The 26,689-nt window shown below is 47.5% G+C and overlaps 1 protein-coding gene across 1 annotated transcript in view; it reads right to left on the reverse strand.

The window, feature by feature from the left end:
- LOC121446547 (protein sidekick-1) overlaps positions 1 to 26,689 on the reverse strand; it is a 958,674-nt gene that overhangs the window by 213,906 nt on the left and 718,079 nt on the right. The window contains exon 14 of the mRNA XM_041649217.1: positions 18,340 to 18,476. Within this exon, the coding sequence (XP_041505151.1) occupies positions 18,340 to 18,476 (137 nt within the window). The remainder of the gene's footprint in view (positions 1 to 18,339; positions 18,477 to 26,689) is intronic.

The raw sequence follows: 26,689 nt of genomic DNA on the forward strand, positions 1-26,689 counted from the left end.
GTGATGGCTAGTGTCAACTTGACAGAATCTAGAATCATCTGTGAGACAGTCCTCTGGGCATGCCTGCTGGGCTATCTTAATTATAATAGCTGAGGTGGAAAGAACTGCCCACTGTGGGTGACACCGTTCCCTAATCGGGAGACTGCATATGTGGAGAAAGGGCTGAGTGGCAGCATGCATTCGCTGCTTCCTGTTACCTAACTGAGGGTGTGATGTGACCAGCCGCCTCCAGCGTCTATCATCTTGACTCTTCTGCTATGATGGACCATGCCCTCCAACTATGAGCCAGAACAAATGCTTTCTTCCTTGGGTTGCTTTGGTCAGGGTATTTCTCACGTAGACTAGGGCAAGCTGTTGGGAGGGCGTGTTGGGGGAGGCATGGGTACCTTTAAGAGGGGAGAGTGGGGCTTGGGACTTGCCTACATGTGTGAGACACTGGATTCAATCCTCAGCACAAAACAAACAAGACAAAACCATAAGGAGACAAAAGAGAAGGATGAATGCCTTTCTTGCAGGAGTGAGTGTTCTGTGTTCTCCGTTCTCCGTGGTGGAACTTGCCTAGTTGCTAAGTGCTCCTGGCTCCCCTCCTTGGCAGCCTCATACGTACCTGTCTTCCTTCCTTTCTGCTTCTCTACTGGGTTGTGACATAACCTCCCCACTTTACACGTCAGCCAGCCTCAGGGATTCTGCTACAGCAACACACAACTACCCTAAGACGCTGCTGCCCCATGCACTGCCTCCCAGCTTCTGTCCAGTACAACTTTGGGCCATGCTGCTCTTTTAGAGCACAAACAGCTCTTCCATGTCCATGACCTAAGGCTCAGGTCTGCTACCATGCCTGATTTGACAAAGGACCCGTTCATCTCCTCAGTGTCCCTGGTCTATGAATAGCTCCAGGCACATCTATAGAATTCTTTATTTATCCTTTTCCCTCCCGAAAAGAAGATAAGGAATCTGGTAGGTAGAGAAATCAAACTGTGAAACTGATCGAACATGGCCCAACCCATCTCACAGGCACCCTGATTGTATCCCCTCCTCAGAAGTAGCTTGGGAGGGATTTGTTTATTGATGGGCGCTAGAGCTGCAAACTCGCTAAGGACTGTTAAGATGTAAATAGCATAGCACGTCCAGACCAGACAGTCGGACAGTCAATGGGTGGGCGACAACACGGAGGGGCTTTTGAGAAGATTCCCGTCCCAGCCAGTTCTCACGAGACTGCCAGAGTGGTTGGAGAGTTGAGGATGCCTGTGAGGGGCCTGACCCACGGGCCTCTCCTGCCTCCTTCCTCCCCTTCCAGTACTCCTCTTGTGCCTGATCATGGAGCTGCTACTCCATTCTGAAAGATGGAGACTCTGAAGGCTTGATCTCTCTCTCTGTGGGCTCAGATGATTACAGATTGATTTTTTTCTTTTCCATATTTTGTGTGTGGTGTACACATGTTCTTGTGGGCACAGAAACATGCACATGTGGGTGACATGTGTATGAGCAAGCCTGTTTAGGTCAGAGGTCCATGTCAGATTTCTTCCTTGATTGCTCTCTACCATGTGTGTGTGGTATGTGTGTGTGTGTGTGTGTGTGTGTGTGTAAGAGAGAGTGACCTTGCACATGCATGTGCACATGCACACCTGCACACACCCAGACAAACACAGACATACCACATACACAAACAAAGAACAAATCCAGATCCCCCATGATATTGCGTTTGTGGCATAATCAAAGTGTAAATTGATTATTTTCCGGTTTTCAAGTCTCTGCCTGATGCAAGTGTCTGCACCCCGAAGCTCCCGAAACACGAGCACCGCGTTAGCACCAAAGGTTTATCACCAGCTGGGGGATAAGTTGGCCTCACTGACATACTAGAGATGGTGGAAGCCAAGCTAGCGTCTCTCTGGCTGATATTCTCATAGCGTGCTAGCCCTCCTTGGCAAACCCAGTCATGTCTCTTTGTTGCCCCGCTGTGGCAACTCGAGAAGTCACCGAAATGACCAAGACGCTGAGAATTCTCCTGGGTCCCTCAAGATCCCAGCTGAGAGAAGAGGTGCCACATTAACCAGAGACTCCTCCCACCATGCCAAATTGTCCTTGCAGGCAGTGTCTGTGAGCACACGTGTTGAATTCTTTAGGACAAGACTGCATGCTCAAGCCAGGTGCAGCTGAGAGCGGAAGCTGGTATAGCTAAGCTAAGACTGCCAGAGCTTAAAAGACGTATTACGGGGAGACAGTCCAGTCAGTAAAGTGCTTGCTGGCAAACATGAGGGCCTGAGTTCAACTCCAGAACCCATGGTTTTTGTTTGTATTTTCCAGTGTCAGGCACTTGCAAGCCCAGTGCTAGGAAGATGAGACAGGAAGTTGCTTGGGTTCCACTAGCCAGCCAGCCGAGCCTCATGGGTGAGCTCTAGGTTCAATGAGAGGACCTTGTCTCAAAAAAAAAAAAAAAAGCAGGTAGGGTTTGAGGAAGATACCTTACAGGTTCTTACCCACATGAACACACGCACAGGCGCGTGCGCACACACACACAGAGCCTATCAAACAATGATGGTGTTAAGTCAAAGTGACAGTGAGAGCTCTTGACATGATCTGAAGAGAAGGGCATTCTCCCACACAGGCTAACCACAAGGAAAGTATCAGGCAAACTCCAACTGAGCAGCATTCTTAAAGCCACCAGCTTTCCTCAGAGCTATCAAGGTCACCACCAGGGAGGGACGTCTGAGAAACTGTCTTGCCTCCTGATCCCAAGGAGCCATGATGACTGAACATCCTGGGGGTCCTGGGAGGGGCCCTAAGACAGGAAGCAAACAGCAAAGGAAAAAAGGATGTCTGAAGCGAGCATTGGGCTCTGTGGATCCCAGTCAGCATGGGTTCCTCAGTACACAGGAACCTGTTCAAACAAACACAGATGCACCAGAAAAAGAGAAGAGGGCAGACATGAGTATGTTTGTGTGCACATGTGTGAGTCCATGCGCATCTGCACACCGCTAAAACAGGCCTGCTCATTCTCCATGCTGTAGCCCTGGAGGATGGGGTGGGTGGTTTCAGATGTGGAACACACTCTGTGCAGCATTTGAGGACCTCTGGGGTGGTACAGGAGGTGACCCGTACCCACCGCAAACAGCAGCCACCGAATGTCCCTCTCGGCTAGAGGTTAATATGGATTGACAGCTAGAAAGGCAGTCAGGAGACACGTCTCCAGGTGTGTCAGTGAGGGCATCTCTATATCAGGCTAACTAATGTGGGAACACCCACCCTGAATGTCAGTGGCTCTGTCTCATGGGCAAGACCCTGGGCTATATCTGAGTGACGAAAGCTGACTGAGAAGAAGCAGCAAGCCGGTGGCACGGGTGTGTTTGTCTCTCTCTGCTCTTGATTGTGGATATGATGCAGTGAGAGGCTGCCTTGATTTCCTTGAAATAATGAGTGTGAGACAAACGCCTCTACTCGGGTGCTTTTGGTCAGTGTGCGCTGTCAGGACAGGAATGAGACTGCGGCAAGGTTGTAGCACAGACTCTTTGAACGCTGTGCTGTTTTGTTTTGTTTTGTTTTAACACGAGCTGAGCTCCAGATTTTCCTAAGCCATGCACAAGCTGGATCTACCCCAGAGAAGCATTCATCCATTCCCCAGTCCTTATTTTTTCCATCACTGAGAAGCACAGAAAATGCGTCAGCATGAAGATGCGAGTTTGGGTCCTCAGCGCTTGTGAAACAAGCCAGGTGAGGCGGTGTACACTTGCAATGCCATGGTGGGGACCAAGAGACAGGCAGATCTCTGGAGCTTTACCATTGGGCAGTGGAGACTCCATCGGGGTCTTAAGGCCAGTGAGAGACTCTATCTCAAAAAAAGCTTTGGAGGTAGGAGACCTCTGGCCTCTACATGTTCCTGCACACAGGAAGAAATTATGATTGTGTACAGGTCAAAATGTTTAAAGTACTGGCCTATGGAGGATAACTGGTCATGATCTTCCCCATAAGGGTAGATAAGCACCTGGAGATGAGCCCTGGTACCCACCCCCACGCTACTCCATCTCTGGGCCCCTACAAAGGCCATCAATACCTGTGACAGTCGCTTTCTCTCAGGCTGCATTTTAAAAGGGGAGCAAACGCTATTAGTTGGAGGCTCATTATGCAAAAATCCCACAAGAAAAGCCATGCGTGAAAAGCACTTCCTAACAGCTCCAAAGGCTATCAGCAAACATCCCTGCGAGATAAGTTTCAAAGACAGCACCAGGCCGATCTGAAGCGCGGAGAACAAAGCCTTCGCCATTGAGGCAAGCAAAACAGCACAAAGCCCATCAGCTTTTAAGGACACAATAGCAAGCGTGGAGGAGGATGTTTAACATATTGTGCGATGACAGTCAGCTGCGACTCTCAGAGCAGAGCAAATGAGCTCGCATGGGGCCGGTGCGGGAGACAGCGGGGTCCAGACATGAAAAGACACCTGTGGCATCAGGAGAAAGAGTGAACCCTTGCTTCCAGGTTCTCTTTGTGTTGGAACAGTGCTGGCCTCCGGTGATTCTAGGAAGGGAGCTCAGAGAAGTACCGAGCCTCAGAGAGTGTTCTCGGGAAGGTAGCCTTGGACCGGAAGCTGACACCCACGGACCCCCCACTTCAGAAAGCTGAGGGGTGCTGAGAGATGGCTCAGTGGACAAAGTGCTTGCTGTGCAATCATGAGCACCTGTGTTCAGAGTCACAGCAACCTTGTAGTAACCGGGCACAGTGGTATATGTCTGTAACTTCATCCTGGGGTAGAGAGACAGGTGAATCCCAGGGTTCAGTGCCTGGCTAGTCTAATTAAATGGTGACCTCCAGGCTTAATGAGAGATGACCCTCTTTTCCAAAACCAACACAGAGAGCAATAGAGGAAGATACCCAATGTAAACCTGTGTCCTCTATACCTATATGCATAGATGAGTGTACTCCTCCACATCCACACAAACACACACGTGCACACACACACACACACACACACACACGTGCACACACACACAAAGCAAGCACAGGGAGGCTGGGGATGTAGTTGCTAGAGTTATTGCCTGGCAAACATAGAATCCTGAGTTCCAATCTTTGCACTGCATAGACTGGGAGTAGTGGTGTAGGCACTGCCAACCCAACAGTCAGAAGGCAGGAGGATCAGGAATTCAAGGTCATTCTCAGCTTTTGGTATCAGAGCAAGAAGGAGACAAAGACACACACACACACACACACACACACACACACACACACACACACAATAAGCATAGGTCGGCCAGGTGTAAAACAACAGACCACGGCAGAGTCTAGAATATTCTACACTTGCTATCATTACTATAACTCCAGGATAGTCTCTCAAAAGCAGCTGCTCACCAGGGCCATAGATGCTCTGCCTAGATCTGTACCCCTTAGAAGCCTCCTACTTCCCAAGGACCAGGCTGCTTCTGGTTCCTCCATCTGTGGGAATCTTACAGCAACTGAGGGACAGACGACTGTCCACACTCCCCCCTTCAGATGCAGCCTGGAGCCTCGCACTCAGTTCTCTAGACTCCTGCCAAGTTCTGCTGCCTAAACCCTTGTTCAGCAGCTCTGTGTGGGATGAGCCTGGTCTCCTGTGGTCCCTTGGTATTCCTCAGAGGGTTCTCTTTTCAGTATGGAAGAGAATTCACTAGACTTCCAGCAACAGTTGGTTGTGGCGGAGGCAGATCAACAAGTCTTTCTTTGTATGTCTGCTAACATTTCTCTAGCTGCAATCCACATGTATAACCTTGGACTTGAAACATATATTACTACATAGAAAATACCTTTTAAAAAAAGGGGGGTCCACTTAATCATTGCCTCTGGCTTCTCCTGACCTGAGGAACCTTCTGCTCTTGCAAACACACATGTCCGGGGCCCATAATACCCCCTGCATCTAGGTTTCTCCATCCTAGAGCTCCTGTGAGGGTGGCACACATATCTCTGTGTTCTGCACATTTCCACATGTGGTTCACCTCCAAGAGGGCTTTCCTGGTCGCTCCTGTGGAGTGACAGGCCCTCCTTTGAAGGTTCTGACTCTAAGCAACTATTCATGAGCTCACTTAAGAGTCCTGTGCCCTTGGGTTGTGAATTGAGCTCCTGAGTGCCCTTTGTCTCCCAGGTGGACTTAGCCTCTGCCCAGGTGTCTTCCCGCATCTAATAATAACGGACATAAGAGGCTGCATCCTCTTCAGTACTCCTGAAGTTGCTCTGATCCGCTCCACGCTGGAAGGCAGTTGGGTGAGCAAATTAAAGAGGAAGGGATGGATGGTTCTAGTTTCCCCTATGACTTCCCTGAAAGCATGCTGATGGGTGCTTAGAAATAAGATAATCTTCTAGATAAACTTGGAAATCCTAAAACTGAAGACGGGGAGGGATGGGAAATAGCATGAAATATCAATTTCCAACCAGTCTCTTATTTACTTTTGCGAAGCTCACAATCAGACAAAAGGCATCTGGAGAGATGAGAATTAGGAGGCGCTTGCCTCCGAAGGGGAACGAATGACTGGATGGGGACCCAGTGGATGTTCCAGGAGGTCAGAACGACTCTCGTCCTGTTTAAAGCATGGACTACAGGTATAGATATATTTGTCAGAGCTTGCTCAGATCTCTGTGTTTTGTTCTATGCAAATTATGACTCAATATATAATAAAAAAAATCATATATACAGAGCTCTGAAATCCTAGAAGACATTCTACTGAGATCACAGGGAAAGAAACCAAGGGAAGCTTCTACCAGGCTCATTATCATTTAAAGTATTCTGATGGCCCAGCAAGATAGGAAAAACAAAGAGGAGACAATGAATTCTATTATTTGGAGAAGATACGGTTGTTTACTTTGAAAACTAAGAGGATCAACAGAAAATCATTAGAATAATAAGAGAATAGGAAGTGGGGCTGGAAAAGCAAGCCAGCAGATGACAATAGGCTTCCTGTGTTCCTACCATGGCAAGCTGGGAGGTGACTTACCCAGAAATGAAGTGACACCTCTGGCCAGCGGTTTTCAACCTTCCTAACACCGGTGACCCTTTAATACAGTTCCTCATGTTGTGGTGACCCCCAACCAAGAAGTTGCTTTTATTGCTACTTCCTAACTGTAATTTTGCTACTGTTAGGAATCATAATGTAAGTATCTGATATGTAGGCTATCTGACATGTGACCTCTCCCAAAGGGGTCGTGACCCACAGGTTGAGAATCGCTAGTCTTAGGACAACCTTGGTGGAAAGAGCAGAGTGTTCCTGGCTACCGACCTGCAGGGCTTGGAAAGCCATACAGCAAGAAAGTGCGCAAGCGTAGGACCCTCCAGATGGACAGATGGACCAGCCAAGAAGTCATTCCTCACAGAACTCACCACAGCCTTAACTCCCTGCATTAAAACTCAGTGGGAACTGGGCATGGTCACACATTTCTGTAATCCCAGCACTTGGGAAACGGAGGCAGGAGGATCATGACAAGTCAGAGCCACTGTTGACTACATTATGAGGCCCTGTCTCAAGGTAAAAAAGAGTACCTTAATGGAACCGGTTTTTGGTTTCTGGTTTTGGAAATTTCACAGAATAGTTACATTTTCTCAAGAGGAGAAATACTAAAATCTGGGAGGATGAGGGGAGTCATAGCAGCTTTAAAATGTTACAAGAACTGTAAGAACAGAAGCAAACAAATGAAAACCAAAACCAAAACAAACCCAGCAAAATACCAGATGATGACTCTTGAATTTTTTTAATTTTTAATTTTAATTTTAATTTTTTTTAAATTTTGAGGCAGGGTATTACTATGTAAGCCTGGCTGTCGTGGAACTTGCTATATAGATCAGACCAGCTTCCAAGGCTCACAGAGATTTTCTTTCCTCTGCCTTCCTTCTAGAGTGCTGAGATCAAGGGTATATGTCATCATGTCCAGTCTGTTTTATTTTTAAAACAGGGACATTTAATATGTGAAAATTAACAATATAAATAAGCAAATTGTTCAATAAACCATTCTGGTAGAATGAAAGCCAGAAAAAGTTGTATGTCATGCTATATAGTATGCCTATATTCCAACTGAATTAAAAAGTGAAATATGTGGAAAATTAAACCCTTAAAATAAAGGTGAAAAATCTAAAGACATTTATTGTATGCTTGATAATGCTAAACTATCCAAGTACAAAAGTAATTGGAAGAAAATATAAAAGAAACATCCGCAGACTAAACTACATAAGATTCAAATACTTCTTTGTCGTGAATAACCCCCATTGCTGGACTGGTTGTAGCTCAGCTGGTAGGAGCATGTGCTGAGCCCTGCCTGGGTTCAGTCCCCAGGACTTCATAAACCAGGCAAAGTGACTCATGCCTGCAATCACAGTATTTGGGAGGTAGAGGCAGGAGGATTAGGATTCTAAAGCCATCATGGACTACACAGTAAATCTGAGAGCAGGTTGAAATACATAAACCCTGACTAAAATATAAATAAATAAAATATATAAAATCAATTTTAAAAATTAAGGGAAAAACAAAACGGAAAGAATAATCAAAAATGATAGAAAAAAATCTTAAATTCTGGCTAGAAAAATGGGAGAAAAGAAACTGACAGATCACAGTGAAAAAAGTACAAGCCAGCCAACTTGGAAAAAGGTGTCCAGCTGTGCTGGGGATCAAAAAAATATACATGTGCACAGCTATCAGAAGATGTGAGTCTTGGGACCACGAATCTACTGAAAACATAGGAGAATGTCTTTGCCAACCTGAAGGATGGGATTAGTAAACCAAGCTTTGCCTCCTGCCTTTGCTGTTACACTAAGGACTGCCATGGCCTAGTGGGTGGTTCAGCACCACGGACAGCATCCAGAGAAGGCGAGACTGTGCTTCCCATGCCAGAGAAGACCTGCGGCTGTGCCTCCTACAGGACAAGATGGGGATAGCACAACCTAGGCGACCTTTGTGGAAAGAGAATAGTGATGAGGTAATTCCTAGGGAAGACAGGATAAGTCTTGACACCAGGGCAACACCTGACGGGAATTGATAAGTAGAAGCAGACTACAAAATTTCAGGAATGGGGGTGGGGGAAGACATAATTCTCAGACATGCTTGGAGAAGTACAAGCAATGCTTATTGTCGAAGCACAAAAAAGGAACCAATAAGTGGTTGGAGACAAATCTGGAGAGGCAGGTGGTGGCCAGATGATGAATGGTGCTGTCTCCCATGCTAATCAGCCTAGAATCTATTCTTCAAGCAATGAGTTCTGTAGAGGATGGGATGTAAGATGGCAAGCTGGTGAGAATACAGGCCAGCAGCTGGAAATAATGGAACCTTTGGGAAAGCCGTGTAATGAAGTGGGCTCCTTGTCTGGTTCCATGGGTGCACACACTACTACTACCTCAAAGGGGTTTTAAGAGGAGGAATTCCCTTGGCTGGGCCTAGAAGCATGATTCATGGGCAATAATAGCATCTCATAGAGGTGAAAATGGGGATAACACTTCCTACACTTTTTCTTAGTCAAGCCAAGCTCCCCTTAAGTATTAGTTTGGAGCTTTGTTAACCAGTCATCATAGGGCTCACTGACCAGCTGTCATAGGGCTCACTGACCAGCTGTCATAGGGCTCACTGACCAGCCGTCATAGGGCTCACTGACCAGACGTCATAGGGCTCACTGACTGGACGTCATAGGGTTTACTGGTCATCCATCCATCATAGGGCTCACTGACCAGCCGTCATAGGGCTCACTGGCCATCCATTGTAGGACTCACTGGCCAGCCATCATAGCCTACTTGGTAAGTTCCATGACAGTGATCAAAAATCAAAGTGGATGGCACCCGAGGAATGATACCGGAGGTCTTCTGAACTCCACACACATGTGCACATAGCGTATGTATTATCTGCATGTACATGTTCACCCCACATATATACACAAGCATGAAGAAAGAGGCAGAGGTGGGGCCACAGGAGCAAAGAATTCAGAATGACACCAGAGTGGAAGGAACAATCAAGTAGAAGGGTTCTGAGGATGACAAGGCGGGGGTGTGTGGCCTGAAGTCCTTTGGAACTATGGTGATCTGGCTTCAGTAGGGAACAGGAGGAGTCGGGCAGGGGTGGGAACTGAGATGACTGCAGAGTCCTCTCCTTTAGGCAGAGGAGAGGGACTGAATTGTTGGAGAAGGTAGGGAAGAGTGAACCAGGCATGGGACGAAGGACTGCAGTGACTAGCTTTTATTACTTTTTTCTTTGGGGACAGTGACAGTATAGCACTAAGTAGATCAGGCTGCCCTCAGATCTTAACTCTTCTAGTACAGGAGTTACAGGTGTGCACTCCCATACCTGGCTATGAGCAGATAGAAATTTGTAATAAAAGTACATATGTATTTTATATTATAAGTAAATTTAAAGTTTTAGAAATACAAAACCACAGTTAGAAACACTCACATTTACTAAAAACAAAACCCAAGAACTAAGTATCATAAGATATTTAATGGTTTTCTTTTTAGATAAATATACTACAAATACCTTACCAGGAGATAGATAGCAGTAGGCACTAAGTTTAAAAATTATCATTAAGAAATGACTTGATTTTTCTCACTTGCTGATAAAAGACTATTGCAACTCTAGTTCAGCAGGGGGATGTCTTCATCCAGTCACAGAAGACAGGCAGGGACTCGGTTTAGGAACTACAATGGCGTCTTTTAAACATCAGGGTTGCTATGGAAACTTGTGGTGTTACATTGAGAATGTGCATTTTTAACACTCAACAAATGTTCATTTAAGTTCGGTGATACATTTACAAAAAGGAGCATTGAGGCTCTTTTACAAACACAGAATGAACATTGAACATCTGCCCACTGTGTTTGTGTGTATGCCCGTTTGTGTCTGTGTGTGGGGGGGCTACAAGGTCAATGTGAGGGGTGTTCCTCAGTTGCTCATCACCTTATTTTTGAGGCAGGGTCTCTCCTTGAACCCGGAGCTCACCAGCTGGTCTCCCTAGATCCTGCATCAAGTTTTAATTAGCTCTCTGATTCCAATAAGATGTCCCAACCATATGAGGAGAGAAATGAGCAGCACACACACATCAATAACACCAAAATGAATTGACAGACACAAAACCGATCCATATCTACAGAGCTACAGTCAGGCACAGCTTTACCCTCTACAACACAAAATCTACTTGTATCCTTTTGCATTTTTACAGACGAGAAACACTGAAATCGCAGCGACTTTCCTAGAATTTACAGAGTTATAAGATGACCCAAAGAGCTGCCTCTGTGAAATCAGACAGCCTGGAGAGGTGCCTGGTGAGCCCTGCATTCATTTGCATCTTTGGTTCACTTGAGAGCTTTTCTTTTCCTGACAGCTCCCCTTAACCATGACCCCACAGACACATCGTTCTTAGCTACAGTCAGGACAGATTTGGGAGAGTGAGAAAAAAATGCTTTTCATTTTGCAACCAAATTCTAATGCTGCCTAAAGGCCTGGGATATTCAGCTACCAGGAGGCCCTGCACCAGCTCTGCAGAGAAACCCTCTCTGCTTGGATCCCCAGCCCTGCTTCTGGAATCAACCCCCTGCTTACCCTGGCTCACTGGGTGGGGACCCTGAACAGCATGACGACACTGCCAACCTGCCTATGTCCCCAGCTCACTGTGACAAGAAAACCATCACACTTCATGGCAAGAAGAACTTCATATGCCTACAGGGACCAGACATTCTCCACACAGTTTTGACTCCGGTTAAGTGCATGGAACCAGGGTTAAGTTCACACTCTGCCATGGTTGTCTATACATCTCTGAGACAGCCCTTCTGTGATAGTAGGCATGCGGGGAAGGCAAGTGCTAGGAAGACCCTGTCTCAGCCACTGAGAAGCATCTGCCTGGTTCCTACAGGATCAAGGACTTTTAGGAGAACAGCAGCCTCATCAGCCTGCTAGGAGGAACTGACAGAAGCTGCTCCCCCAAGCAGCTGGCCTGTTGGGTGGCTGGGGTTATTCAGCACTGTCCACTTCTTAGTGCCGAGTGTGGGCCAAATACAATCCCCGTTTTAGGATGCCCGCTGCTAAGCAGTTCTCTCTGGCTGTAATTAGCCTGCATGTTCAGTTGCTTCTTAACGGGACTCATTCCTAATAAAAATAAAAAGCTCATCACGGGTCCAGATGACAGAGGCAATCCTCCGATTTGCTGTGATAGGAAGGCACACGACCAACCAACTGGTAGCAACATGTGCTGCTTCTGTGGAGACCACAGACTAGTTTTGTGTGATTGAAGTCAGGGATAGGCATGTGTTAACTGTCCTATCTTCCCAATACTTGGCAGACTGAAGGGCTGACCCAAGCCGGGTCCAGCTGAGAGGATCACAGGGCAATGACAGACCAGCCAGGGCCGTTCTTTGGCACATTCTTAACAAATGGAAGTACCTAAAAAAATACCTGCAAAGTTGTCTAATGTGTGCTCTTGGTGACCATTGGTAAAAGGTAGTGACAGATAGGGGCTGGTAGGGTGACTGGGTGATAGAGGGCTTGTCTAGCATACAAAAGATACTGGTTTGACCCCAGAATCTTAACACACAAGAGACATACATACATACATATTGAGTGTATGTATGTAGGTGCATGTGTATACATGTGTATGTGGAGACCAGAGGTCAATATCAGGCATCATTTTCCAGTTGTCCACATTGATTTTCCAGGCAAGATTTCTCACGAGGACCTGATTCGTCTCTAATAGCTGACCAGTGAGCACAAGGAATCCAGCTGTCTCTACTTCTCTAGCACCAGGGTTACAAAAGTGTACCATCACTCTTCGATTGCTAGTGTGTATTCCACAGGATCAAACTCAGGTCTGCATGTGCATGCATCAGGTTCTTTATCAACCGAACTTTGAGCATTGATGGATCTGATCACTTCCTTGTTTGAAGTTGAGGTTGGTCACTTCATGTCTGTGTTCCAGCATACAATGCACTGCCCAGTGAAGAACAGATGTCAATCAACATGGATGAATGGAGGGTTGCATAAAAAGCCTGCTTCTGATTTAGACAGTATGCTTGACTGGAAAAATGAGTCTTGCTGTCAGTTGGAAAATGGCCTGTGTGGTATTTTGAATCAATGCCCATTTGGGTGTCAGTTAGGGAAGGTAGAACACTTCCCTGGCAGAAGACCACCCAGAATGTCATGCTGTATAGCACTTTCCTCTGATGGCGACATCCCATGTTGGAGGAAGCCTCCTTAGGACTGAGGGAGCAAACAAGAAGACAGTCTCAGAAAGTTCCTGAAACTTACAAGTTGCAAATGGCCTCTACTTCCCCAAAGTTATATAAGCACTGAAGATGGTTTAGGGGAGGCACCTCTGGCCTGTTGAGTTGCCTGTAAGTTGTATGGAGAGCCTCAGGATTCCAATTTTCATGAGTCACCATCCATGCTGGGTGGGTTTTGATGATGTGGTTGCATTTGGGTGGTCCCTGCTCCTGTAAGTAACCCCTCGGCCATATTCCTGTGGGTGACTCCCAAACACTCACTAGTTCAACAAGCTGTACCTTGGTGGTATTGCTACTGTGGTCTGTTGCTGGTTCTCTATTTGGTGAGTGGACATTTATTCACTTCTTTCTAGGGATAGTGTCATTCAGCAGTCCATCCTGGTGGCTCTGCCATAGATCCACATTGTCTCATCTCCATCCTGGTGGCTCTGCCATAGATCCACATTGTCTCATCTCCATCCTGGTGACTCTGCCACAGATCCATGTTATCTCTCTTTTTTTTTTTTTGGTTTTTTTGGTTTTTTGAGACAGGGTTTCTCTGTGGCTTTGGAGCCTGTCCTGGAACTAGCTCTGTAGACCAGGCTGGTCTCGAACTCACAGAGATCCGCCTGCCTCTGCCTCCCGAGTGCTGGGATTAAAGGCGTGCGCCACCATCGCCCGGCTCAGATCCATGTTATCTCATCTCCATCCCAGTGGTTATTCCACAGATCCACGTTATCTCCATCCCAGTGGTTATTCCACAGATCCATGTTATCTCATCTCCATCCCAGTGGTTCTTCCATAGATCCACGTTATCTCATCTCCATCCCAGTGGTTATTCCACAGATCCACGTTATCTCATCTCCATGCCAGTGGCTCTGCCACAGATCCACGTTATCTCATCTCCATCCCAGTGGTTCTTCCATAGACCCACGTTATCTCATCTCCATCCTGGTGACTCTGCCACAGGTCCATGTTATCTCATCTCCATTTCAGTGGTTCTTCCATAGACCCACGTTATCTCATCTCCATCCTGGTGACTCTGCCACAGATCCACATTGTCTCATCTCCATGCTGGTGGCTCTGCCACAGATCCACATTATCTCATCTACTGAGTAGCTATTAAATTCTAGGACAAGGAACACAAAGGAGAGCAGAACACCACTCTTTGTCTCCAGGAGATGGATACCTGCCAGGAGCTGTCTTTATGGTGGATATCCGTCAACTTCTGACAACAGGAGCTCTGCTCCTGTCATAGTCTCTCCACACATCTTCTTGTCACAGGCCATACAGCCATGACAGCCTCAGAAAACCTTGTCTTGTGAAAAGGTATTTTAATAAATAATGCTGGCACTTCCCTCTCTGGCTGGGGATTAAATGTTGACACTGTTGTCAGTTAGCCTGGCCCCAGTATTACTTTCTCTATGGAAGGAAACTAGGTCAGAGGTCAAGGAGAAAGAAAGGCCTGACTACAGTATCTCCCTCTGAGCTGTGTCCAAGCTTGCTGTTGTGGCTGAGACATGGATGTAAGATTCAGAAAGTAAATCTAAAATATAGTTCTATGGTAGAGCACATGCTTAGAATCCTGTGGTGAGGGGTCATGGCTCAGGGGTAGAGCACTTGCCTAGATGCCCCCAGTGAGGGGCTGGGGTGTGTCTCAGTGGTAGAGCACCCACCTAGAATCCCCCAGTGAGGGGCTGGAACATGACTCAGTGGCAGAACAGTGGCCTCGAACCAACCAGTGAGGGGCTGGGGGTGTGGCCAAGGCTAGCATTCTTACCTAGCACCCATCCCTGATTTAAAAAAAAAAAACAACAACTGTTAAGGAAGACTCCAGATTATAGCTCAAAAGTTACACTGAGCTGTGTGCTGGTGAGCCCTTTGAAGGGGGACAGCAGTGAGAAACAGCACTCTGTCACTGCCAGCATTTTAAGTGAAGGATAAAGCACAGAGATGGTACGTGGCCTGTTTGACAGAAGCTGAGGGGCAACAAGGAGCCCAGCAGAGTGAGGTGGCCTGCAGCAAGCTGAGGTTACACAGGACCGGAGAGTTTGGGCTTCATCCTAGATGCTATGGGAGCTCTTTGGGTCTCACAGGGAGAGATCAGGCCCATTGCTAGTTGGAAGGAGACAGCACTGGTGTTTGCGGGGAGAAAGGCTAAGAAAGGAAAAAGTGGAAGCAAGTCCTGGAGAGGCATCTGGGGGCATCTTAGGCATCTGGGGCAGTTTAGGAACTGAGGCAGTTTAGGAACTGGGGCAGTTTAGGCATCTGGGTCAGTTTAGGCACCTGCGACAGTTTAGGAACTGGGGCAGTTTAGGCATCTGGGGCAGTTTAGGAACTGGGGCAATTTAGGCATCCTTAATGGGCTCTTGAAATGGCCCAGACTTGAGAGAAGGGACAAGGGTGTCAGAGTAACCTCAAGGCCTAAAAGGCCAGGGCTGCTGCTGCTCAGGTAGGTGCAGCAGAGGCTATAAGGACTGGTTCAAGACTGCGGCCCAAGTGGCATAGGAACAGGACCACAAGTGAAGGAAATGGAAATGGCTAGGTGGGGGGGGGGCAGGAACAAGGTTAGGGTTAAAAGGATGGCAAGATGCCAATAAAAGTAGCTATGTCTATGCAACAGTCAGGGAGGGATGTGAGGCCTTTGGACGGGGTTCTGAGGCCAGATAGACAGACAGCAAATGAGGAGGATGTGGGAAGGAAAGGAACCGCTCACCCTGGAGTCTGGTTGAAGCCAGCTAAGAGTCAAGAATTCTAACTCATAGCCAGGTAGTAGTGGCACACACCTTTAACCCCAGCACTCTAGAGGCAGAAGCAGGTAGATCTCTGTGAGTTCAAGCCCAGCCTGGTCTGCAGGGTTTCAGGACATTCAGAGCTACACAGAGAAACCCTGTCTTGTAAAGCGAGAGAGAGAGAGAGAGAGAGAGAGAGAGAGAGAGAGAGAGAATTCCAACTCAGACATCAGTGTCCTCAGTGAGTATGGCTGATAGATGATACTCTGTTCTATACCGGCATCTCAGAATATTAACACAGACATGAAGCAGGCTTGGGCCTGAATGTGTGTGACCTTGGGTGGGGCCTCAGTCCTCTCTGGGAATCTTAAACAAGCCGCTAACTTCTACAGTGAAGATGTTCCTTGTCTTGTATCCCTATCCCCAGCTAGAGTTTCATTTATCAATTGCAGTCCCATCAAGTGCCCCCAAGGTCCCCTGTGACCTCATTTATGTTCTTCAGTGACTCTTGGAGGGTAATAGCATCAAACGCCACCAAAACGGTGTTTCACGAATATCATAAAGGCTAGGAGGGGCCGACTCTTCTTTAAGAAGCCCACACCCATCTTTCTTCCCAAGCACCTCACTTTCTTTTAATCTTCCTGCCTAAAATCTATATTAAAAATGTCTTTTCATACACTCAGACTCAGTTTCTCGCTGGCTTGCCCTGAAACTCTTTTCTGTGGTGAAGTCAGGAATCCTGCTCTATTTGAGTTGAGGTCCCTAAAAGATTAAAGGGAACATGCCTCAGGTTGCCAAGGGTAACAGTGTGTGGCTGTACCTCCATCCTTGTCAAAGCTGACCACTCCCCCATCCCTGGTGTGTGTCATAAGACAGAGATGCACTGGCATATTGCAGGGGCCCGAGAAGGAGAGAAGGAGCAAGCAGGGGAAGGCAGAGAGATAGTGGAGGAGGGGAGGAAGGGCAGCCCCTCCACCACTGCTGGAGGGAGCCAGGGGGAGGGGAGGAAGGAAAGCCCCCCCCCCCAGGGAGCCAGGGTTACTTAAGGAAGTGGCTCGGAGGCGGGGAGGAAACCACAGGGCTACTCCCTACTCAGCACCACCTCTGTATCTCAGAAAAAAATGATGGAGACCTCCAAATTCTGCATTGTAAGGACACATGGGTGCCCATCCACACCATAGGAAGGAATCGGCACTCATGTCTACCAACAGCCTAGCTTGCCTGCACACACACACACACACACACACACACACACACACACACACACACTGTTAATGGTTGACCTGTTCTGGGTTAACCCTCCTAGCCCAGGTGCCCTGGATGACAAGGAAGACAAGAGCAGGCTCTAACTAGACCCCGTGATTCATGCAGTGCCGGAGTCCAGACGTGCAGAGTAAGGGGGCCAGGGCTGAAAGGAGGTGCATAGACACCACACGTCTCCTAACCCGTGTTCCAGAGCAGACCAACAGCTCTGAGATGATTGACTGCCTGTCCTTCCCCTCCCCACTAGGACCCATCACTGGAGATGAGATGTAGATAGATACTGACCCACTGGCCTCTCAGATGGCTGGCTCTCTGAACAAAGCGTGGTCCCAAAGGTTCAATTCCTGTCTCTGCTCAGGGACTTCTGCGAGTGACAGGTAGCAAGCGGCTCAGAGCTCCAGTTATAAATCCTCCAAAGATGCAAAGGCCTGTTACTGCCACTCTGAAGTCAGCTCTAGGAGGCGCCGTTACCCCTTTTCCAACGTGTCCCATGGATAACACGGTCCCCTAGGACCCCTGAGGCAGTCTCCTGGACTCCTATCCTGTTGGAACTGGTCTCAAGCCAAGGTCCTCTCAAGAGCCCATGAAGGATGCCTCCTCTCCCCTAGCCACATTCTTCTTCCCTCTCCTTAACACAGCAGCTTACTCTTGCTTTGCTGCCTGTGAAGTATGACCATGTGTTTCTGTCCGTGAGGCAGTGGGAAGGATATGACATTAAGAGCACAAGGGGCTGGGGCTGGAGGGGGTGGCTGTTAGCAAGAACATTGTTGTGCAAGCATGAGGACCTGGGTTCAGATCCCCAGCACTCATGTAAAAAAATCCAGGTGTGAAACCCTAGTGCTGTGGCAGGCCGAGGCAGGAGGATCACTGCAGTTGGGGTCCACCAAACTAGCTCCAGATTCAGTAAGGGACCCTGTCTCAAGGGAATAAGGTGCAGAGTGATAGAACAGGATACCTGACTCCCTCCTCTGGCCTCCTAGCTTACACAGGCATACCCTCATGCCTTATAACACACGCGCACACACACAGACACAGAAAAACACACACATATATACACAGACACATAGACATACACACACACACAGACATACATAGACAGACAGACACACACACACTCACTCACATTCACACACATCTGGTTTCTGTTCTGGACCAACAGGTTGCTCAGCTACTTACTGTTTTCAGACAGCTGCACAGTGTAGTAAAGGACTGGGCTGTTTCCGTCAAAGGGCCGGACCCACGACAGCATCACTGAGTGGCTGCGTGCAGGGCTCAAGCTGGCCAGGAGGTTCTGAGGTGGGTGAGGCAGCTCACTGGAGGCAAGGGAGGAAAAAGAACAAGAGGAAGGTCAAGTCAGATGGACGAGTCATCTGATGCCCATGTTGGAGGGACCTGGTAAGTGCTGTTCTGGAATAAGGACAAACTGCTCTGTCTGTGGGTCCCAAAAGAGCAAAGTAAGCCCAGCTCCACCTTTTGTGGTACAATTTGAATATAATTTGATCTCTTATGATACTTTCAACTATTAACTTAAGATAGCCTAGAATCACCTGGGAAGAAAGTCTCCATGAGGGATGGTCCAGACCAGGATGGCCTATGGACAAGGGATTGTCTCAATTGATGTGAGCAGACCCAGCCCACTGTGGGCAGCACCATTCCCTGGGTTTGGGTACTGGATCATATATGAGTAGAAAAATGTAACTGGGTACTAGGCACAACATTCATTTATCTCTGCTGACTGTGGTTGTGATACAACTGGTTGCTTCAAGTTCCTCCCCCTTCAGAGTCTTCCTGATAATGGACCATAACCTGGAACTGTGAGATACAATAAATCCACTCCTCAGGTTGCTTCCTGTCACGTTTTAACACAGCAATGGAAAGGAAACGAGAACAACTGTCTCCTTTAGTTGCTCTATACTTTATTTTTTGAGGCGAGATCTCTCCCTGAACCTGCCTGGACCTTAGTAGTTCAGCCAGGCTGGCTGGCCAGAGAACTCTAGGGATCCTCCTGTTTCTGCCTCCCCAGAGCTGGGAGTCTAGATGCGTGCCATGGCACCCAGATGTTTATGTAGGTGGTACAGAGTGTACTCTTGAACTCACATCTGCATGCTTGCGCAGCAAGCCCTTTAGCAGCTGAGCCATAGCCCTGGCCCCTGCATTATAACATCGATGAGACATACTGTGGTTGATGATTTGCCGATGCATCTAAAAGCTGCCCGTGTAATCCCACCCAGCCCCATGAAGAGGAACGGGTGGCACTGAGGATCTGCCAGCGTGTGGGCTGCCACACTCACCCGTTTGGAGTTTGGGGGAAACTCTTATTGACAGCATGAGGTTATACTGTCATTCTGTCTCCTGTACGCATTAGAGGTTTGGGGGAAGCACTTAAGAGTAAATGTGGTGAGAGCTAACTAAAAGCCTGTGGAGATGGTAAAACACACATGGGCAAGGCCATAAAATGGAAGGGCAGTTATAACGCCTAAGTTTCAAAAAGAGGTCACTTACTTAAGGAAGTCATTGCTGGTGACAGAACAGAGTCTCCCCCTGAACTTCCCAAACTGTAAAAGTTAGGTTTAGTCTTAGATATCTGGGACTTGAGAGCTGGGCATGCTGTGCTCCTTCTGCATGGTGCCTGCTCCCGTATCACACCGGGTGTCACAGAGGGGAGGGCTGCCAGGCGTGACCTGTGCCACCCACTGACTTGTTTTGGGTCTCTCCTGGACATCAGTTATCAGAGAACATATGGGCCAGAACAAATGCCAACATTGTGCTTGATATTTTGGAAGCTTGGAGGCCTTATTCATTCATCCATTTATTGGCTGAGTCTTGATAGCCCTGGCTAGTCTGGAACTTACTATGCTGGCCACACTGGCCTTGAATTCCCCAACATCTGACCTGAAAGTGATGGGATCTTGGGCACACACTACTTTGCCCCACTCTATACTTGATTGTGTGTGTGCTCATGTACATGTGTATTTGTGTATATGTGTATTCATGTATATGTGTGTTCATGTGCATGTCTGTGTAATTGCATGTGGAATCACAGGCAGAAGTTTGGTGTCTTCCTCAATTATTCTCCATGTTAGTTTTTTTGAGTTAGGGTCTCTCCTGAACCCAGACTTCACAGATTTGGCAGAAGTAGCTGGCTAGGAAGCCCCAGGAATCTTCCTGTCTCCATTTCTCATGTTGGGGTGATAGGTATACACGGCCATTATCAATTTTCCCCTTTTACTGAAAATAGATTCTTTTCTCATACAATATATCCTGGTTGCAGTTTCCCCTCCCTCTACTCCTCTTGGCCCCCCACCCCAATCTGAACATCCTCAGCTTTTTATACAGGTGCTGAGAATAAACTCAGGGTCTCCTGCTTGCACAGCGAATGCCTTACACCTGACTTTCCATTTAAAACTGCACGTGCGAGCCGAGGGTTATAACCCGTGTGAGAGCACTTTCCTGGCAAGCACAAGACCCTGGGTTCCATCCCTAGCATGACCCAGAAAGAAACGCACCCTCTCTATCTCCAAATTACTAAAGCTGCTTGCACTCAGCTGTGTGGGAGGGGAAGCTCTCTCACTAACATTGCTGTTTCTAAGCAAATGAACATTCGTCCTGTAGATAGCACTAGGTTGTATATTATCACTAAAATGCAGAATCTTGAGCATGGAATGTTGTCTTTTGTTCTCTTTAACTGTGAATCAAGTTTGAAGTCAGAGAAGAAACTGCTATTTCCATTTGAGTTATCTGATAACCAAACCTCTGTTAGACACCAATAAACACTATTCAAACACACAAACAAACAAGGCTGAGATGGAAATATCCATTCTTCAGTTTCTTTTTATTTCCCTTAAGGTATTATGGGTTTGGTTTGAAATAAGACCGAAGTGGTTGAATGGCCCTAAATAGAAACAAACTATTTGCTACTTTTCTTGTTGCTGTAATGAAATGTCTGACAAGGGTGACTTAAGTGGGGAAGGGTTACTTTGGCTCACAGTTACTTTGGCTCACAGTTACTTTGGCTCACAGTTACTTGGCTTGAAGTTATTTTGGCTCAGTTTCTTTGGCTCACACTGTGGAAGGCATAATGATAGGAGTATGCTGGTCACATGGCATCCACAGACAGGAAGCAAAGTCTGCTCAACTTACTCTTTTCATTCTGGCCAGGGCTCTGGACAATGGGATGGTGCAGCCCACATTCAAAGTGCATCGCCCCACCTCAGATAACCTAATCTAGATACTTGCTCACAGGCTTGTCCAGAGGTGTGTCTTCTAGGTGATTCTCAAGCCTGTCAAGTTGACTATATTCATTTTTACACAAACCAAGAATAAACTTGACTAAAAACATCCAGATAAAACTGTTGATAATAGCAGTTTTTTTTGGTCTGAGATAGAGCTTCTAAAAACACTAGGGATATTTAGAGGGATGGGGCTGTCCTAGTCACTTCCATGGGCCTCTGGTACTGTAGGTGAGGGGCTGGTTATGAGGTCACTCAGTTGGGCCCTGGACAAGAGAAACGCCATTGGAGGCTGTCATGTCAGCTCGATCTCTGGCTTCTGTGGGATGGACAGAGGTTGGAGACATTCAGTAATAAGCCAGCCTTCAGCCAATCAGGAAACTTCTATTGGGTGTGGCTCCACTGTGCTTCCCTGGCAGGTGTTGTGAGGTAAGATGTGAAAGCAAGAAGGGGGATACAGAACCAGGCAGGTCATGCCCCATATGTCACACGCATGCATGTCTGCCTCCGCCCAGAGCATGTGCATAACCTCACAGTACAGCCATCCCATGCATGCAATTTGGATATTTCTCAACTCTCCAGCTCATCACTGGTCTGGTCGTGGTTGTTTTCTCCTTTATAAAAACCTGTAATTAGAACCACAGCTCTGTGTGGAGACTGCAGCTTATGGCTCAGGAGAGCACTAGCAGGTCAGGTGGTAAGGAAGTACCCTAACTCCCAGTTTCTGCCTGAGGCATGGAGCTGTGCTGGCGTCTCTGCCTTTGACTTGTGAGATCTGTGCTAATTCCAATTAATTAGTGTCTGATTCCACTGCAAAGATGTCTCCAATAATAGAAGTTGGTCTGACCCAACAAACATGAACTAGAAAACCAGCAGGGGTGGCCAGGGCACTGGGTCCTTGTGTGGACATACAACAGCCCCCAACAGTAGAAGAATATGCATAGACATATGACATAGACATAGACATAGAATAGGTCTGCATAGACAGACCAAGCCCCAGAGGCAGCCTTTGCTCCAGGCCTGTCCCATAGATACACAATAAGACCACAGGAGCTCACAAGTGACATTTTTTTCTTTCATTTAGTGTGTGAGTGTGTGTGTATACATGCTTGTATGTATGTAGGTGTTCCTTCACATGTTTGTGTGCATGTGGAGGCCAGAGGTCAACCTCATCTGCCTTCCTCTGTCACCCTCTGCCTTTACACTGAAGCTGGGATCTCATCCATTCAGTAAGACAGGCTGACCAGTGAGCCCTCCTGTCTCTGCCACACCAATGCTGAGGTTATAGGTTGTAGATTATAGTTGCTATAGGTGGCTTTTTACATAGGTGCTGGGGATACAAACCCAGGCCCTTATGCTTATGCTGCAAGTGTTCTTCCCACTGAGACATTCCCAGCACCAGGCTTTCTCTTTAACTTGCTGATGGTCATTTTGGGGATGAGACATAAGACCTCTGAGCAACATGTCATGGATAAACCTGGCTTTCATATATCCTGGATCCATCCCAGAAAATCTTATCCAGCAGGAGTAGGCTGCACCCAAGCACTTCACTGACGACTCTAAGATGATGTTTGGGGGTCTCAGACGTTTACAGCTGTACAAAGTGAGGACATGACTACACTAAGCTGTGGTCAAGGAGAAGGTTTCCATTGTTGACATGAGAGAGATACAGCCAGAAGCATCTGGAAGAGTCCAGAGCAGGAAGAGAAAGCAGCAGACAAAACATGGTTAGTAGACTGAACTGGGCCATGGGGGGGGGGGGGGGTAGAACGAGAGAGGAAGAGGAGAGAGAGGGGGTAGATCGAGAGAGGAAGAGAAGACTGTGTGGGCAAAGGAGACCAAGAGAGAAGGGCCACGAGGGCATAGAGACCATGTGGCCTAAATGGCAGGTTATAAAGGTACTAGAAGCTGGGGGAGAAGCTCATGAGCTGGAGAGGTTTAGGGAAAATGGGTGGGGTGAGAGGAGAGGAGCTGAGTGGAGCCACAGAAACTGAGCGAGTCTGGAGGCCAGCCTGAGCTTTGGTGTGCTAACAGGCACCATTAGTCCTATGTCCTGAGTTTCTTCTGGATCTGATAATACCCAATGGTGACAAACCAAAGACATGAGGAACAATGGCAGTGGAAGCCAGTTCAGAGTCACCTTGCAATGGAAATGGAGCAGGAGATTGCCGCCAGGTCCCTTACACCACGGTATTATCAGAAATTATCAACAGCCGTAGTGACAGGAGCTTACACAGGGGAGGATAGACGGGAAGGGCTCAGGAAGGAGGAGCAGTTTCGAACAATTGGGTAAAATTGTGGCTGAAGAAGAATTGCTCCTGCAAAAGAGGACCAGGTCAGACTTTCTCCATCAAAAAGAGCTCTGCCCCGTTGAGGCACAAATCATGACTTGGTGAAACCCATCTTCTTCCACTTTGCTCTGAGGAGGAAGACAGGGGGCCTGATAACTTTGGGGGATGGTGTTAAATCGTTCACTCCTTATTATGTCTTTGTCAGAAGTAGCTTTTTTGAAAGAAACCTCTCCTGCCGCCTCAGGGGCTGAGTCTTCCAGTCAGCTCAGTAAATTAGATTTTCTCTGTACTTTGGGCTCCTAAGAATTAGTCTCTGATAGCAGGACGGGCCAGGCAATGCTAATTGGGTCTTTAAAGGATTGAACAATTAATCAATCCATATAACACCTTAGGAAACTGTTCTTTCTGGTGTGTTCAAGAAGGCAAGAAGTTTTGAGGGGCACAGGGTTACCCCAGGACTGAGATCCTGCCTCTATAACACCAGTAAACTAGAGGGAAAGATGGAATTAAAACTCAAGGTGAAAATGGTTTTGGTAGTTTGTTTTCTGGTTTTGAGGCAGGTTGTAGCCCAGATTGACTTTTAATTTGCAGTGTGGTTAAGAATGATCTGTGTGATTAGTATGTGTGTGTATGCATGCTTGCACGTGTATGTGGATGTGTGCACATGAACATGGAGGCCTGAAACTGACCTCAGGTGTCTTCCTTGATTACATACACTCCACTTTATTCATTGAGGCAGGATCTCTCATTTGAACTTGGAACACACTAATTTGGCTAGTCTGGTTATCCAGTTTGTCCCAGGCATTCCCTACCTCCATCTTCAGGGTGCTAAAGCTACAGGTAAGCCGCCATGCCCAGGCAGCTTTCGTGGGGGTACTTTATCACTGGCTTCCATGCACCCCTCTATGACAGTCTCATGTACCCAGGCTGGCCTTGAACTCACTGTGTGGTTGAGCCACTATGAAGTTCTAATCCTCTGTGCCCCCGTGCTTGGATAACAGACATGTACCATCACCTCATCCACTTTGGTTCTGTGCTGGGAACTTAACCGGGGCTTTATGCATGCCAAGCTGAACTACTCTCTCAACTGAACTACAGCCCCAGCCCAACCTTGGACTTTGAATCCTGCTGTTCCCAACTTCCTAGTGTTGGGACTACAAGTGAGTATTACCAAGCCTGGTTTTATCCCATGCTGGGGATTGAACCCAGGATCTCATGTGTTCTGGGCTTCTGGGAAAGCATTCTACAGCTGAGCTACCATTCTAGCCTTCAAGGTGACAATGTTTAATGATGAAGACTTCTGCATCATTAGGGCATGTCGCCCAGCCATCTGGAAGTTTAGAGAGGGGATTAGGTCAGAGCCTACATACATTCCTTGTCTTGGATGATACAAAATATGCCCTCCTATTTTTAACTTAGTAAGTGTGGTGAAGCTTGCTTAGACATTTATTGGGCACCCACTATTTGCTTGGCAGAGGTAGGCACCAGGGGCCCAATGGCAGGAGTCACCTCTAGTATGTCAGAGGGTCATGAGGAACTGGTCAAAAGTAACAGAGTCTTCGGGATGGAAGCACCCAGCTTCAGGACAGAGACCCACGACACAAGAGGCAATTCCCTCTTTTTTGAGGTGGAGGGGAAACTGAGGGAGTTTTAAATTCTCGAGAGACCCTCTTTCACTGGGCTTAACACAGGACTGGAGAAACTCTGGCCATGTCAGTCCTGGGAGGTCAGTGCCACCACATCCAGTCTGTAAGCTGTGCCAGCTGAAGCAGAGGAGCAAGACAAGTCCACAGTCATGTGGGAAGGATCCCTGGTCAGCCTGGCTCATGGGGGCTCTGCTGTAGTCAACAGCCTTGCCCATGTCGTGGGCATGAAGCATCACTCAGCCAGCTTCCAGCAGGGACAACACTTAATGCTAAAATGATCAACCATGGAGCAAATGAGCATGGTGACATCCCACTGGATGGTCTATTGTTTAAGAGCTCACTTCAAATGTTCTCAATATATAACTATAGTGTGTGTGTGTGTGTGTGTGTGTGTGTGTGTGCACATGTGTATGAAGGGCAGAAGCCAACCTTAGGTACTGTAGGATCTGCTGACATTTTTATTTGTGACTTTCTCTAACCTGGAGCTCACCAATTAGTCTACTGGCTGGCCAGCGAGCTCCAGGGACCCTCGTGTCTCTGCCTCCCCACCCCCCCCCCCCAGCACTGTGACTACAAGTGTGCACTACTATGCCTGCCTTTTTTCTTTAATGTGGGTTCTGGGGATCAAACTCTGGTCCTTGTGCTTGCAAGGTGAAGACGTTACCAACTGAGCCATCTCCCCAGCCCTAATTCCTGTATTCAAAAAGGTGGCTTTTAACTGGAGTGGAGAGAAAGGGGGAATCGCACACTCTTATGCTTTTGAAGGACACTGTTCAGTTCTAAGTGCCTCTCAGTCCCTTTGGCGATATTCATGTTTTCCTTTCTTATTTATGTATTTGCTATCTGGGTAATTGTAGAAATGTGGCCGTGCTGGACTAGAAGGTACCCGAGAAGCATGGGATGCTCCACATTCCTGAACTGTTATTATTCTCATCACTCTGGCCGTCGCTGGTGCCGTGGTGTCCCCAGAGCGCTCTCTCTCTCTCTCTCTCTCTCTCTCTCTCTCTGTGTGTGTCGTTTGTGTTTATGCATGCAAGCACATGTGCATGTGGAGGCTGGAGAACAGTTGTATAAAGTGGACTCTTTCCTTCCACCTTTCTGTCAGATATGGGGATTGAATTCGGGTCACTAGGCTTGGATGGGAGGCACCTTTATGCACGGAGTCAGCTCACTGTCCCTTACCATCTCATTTTTTTGAGACAGGGTTTCTCATTGAACCTGGAGCTTAACAACTCAGCTAGACTGGCTGGCCAGCAAGCTCCTGGGACTGGCCTGTCCCTGCCTCCCCGGCTCTGGGATTACAGGCAAATGCTACCATGCCTGGTATTTCACAAGGGCACTGGAAATTGCTATGCAGGTC

This window comes from Microtus oregoni, unplaced genomic scaffold, assembly GCF_018167655.1.
Source record: "Microtus oregoni isolate MIOR12 unplaced genomic scaffold, Mior012 000003F_ref0000135, whole genome shotgun sequence".
Classification (NCBI taxonomy): Eukaryota; Metazoa; Chordata; class Mammalia; order Rodentia; family Cricetidae; genus Microtus; species Microtus oregoni.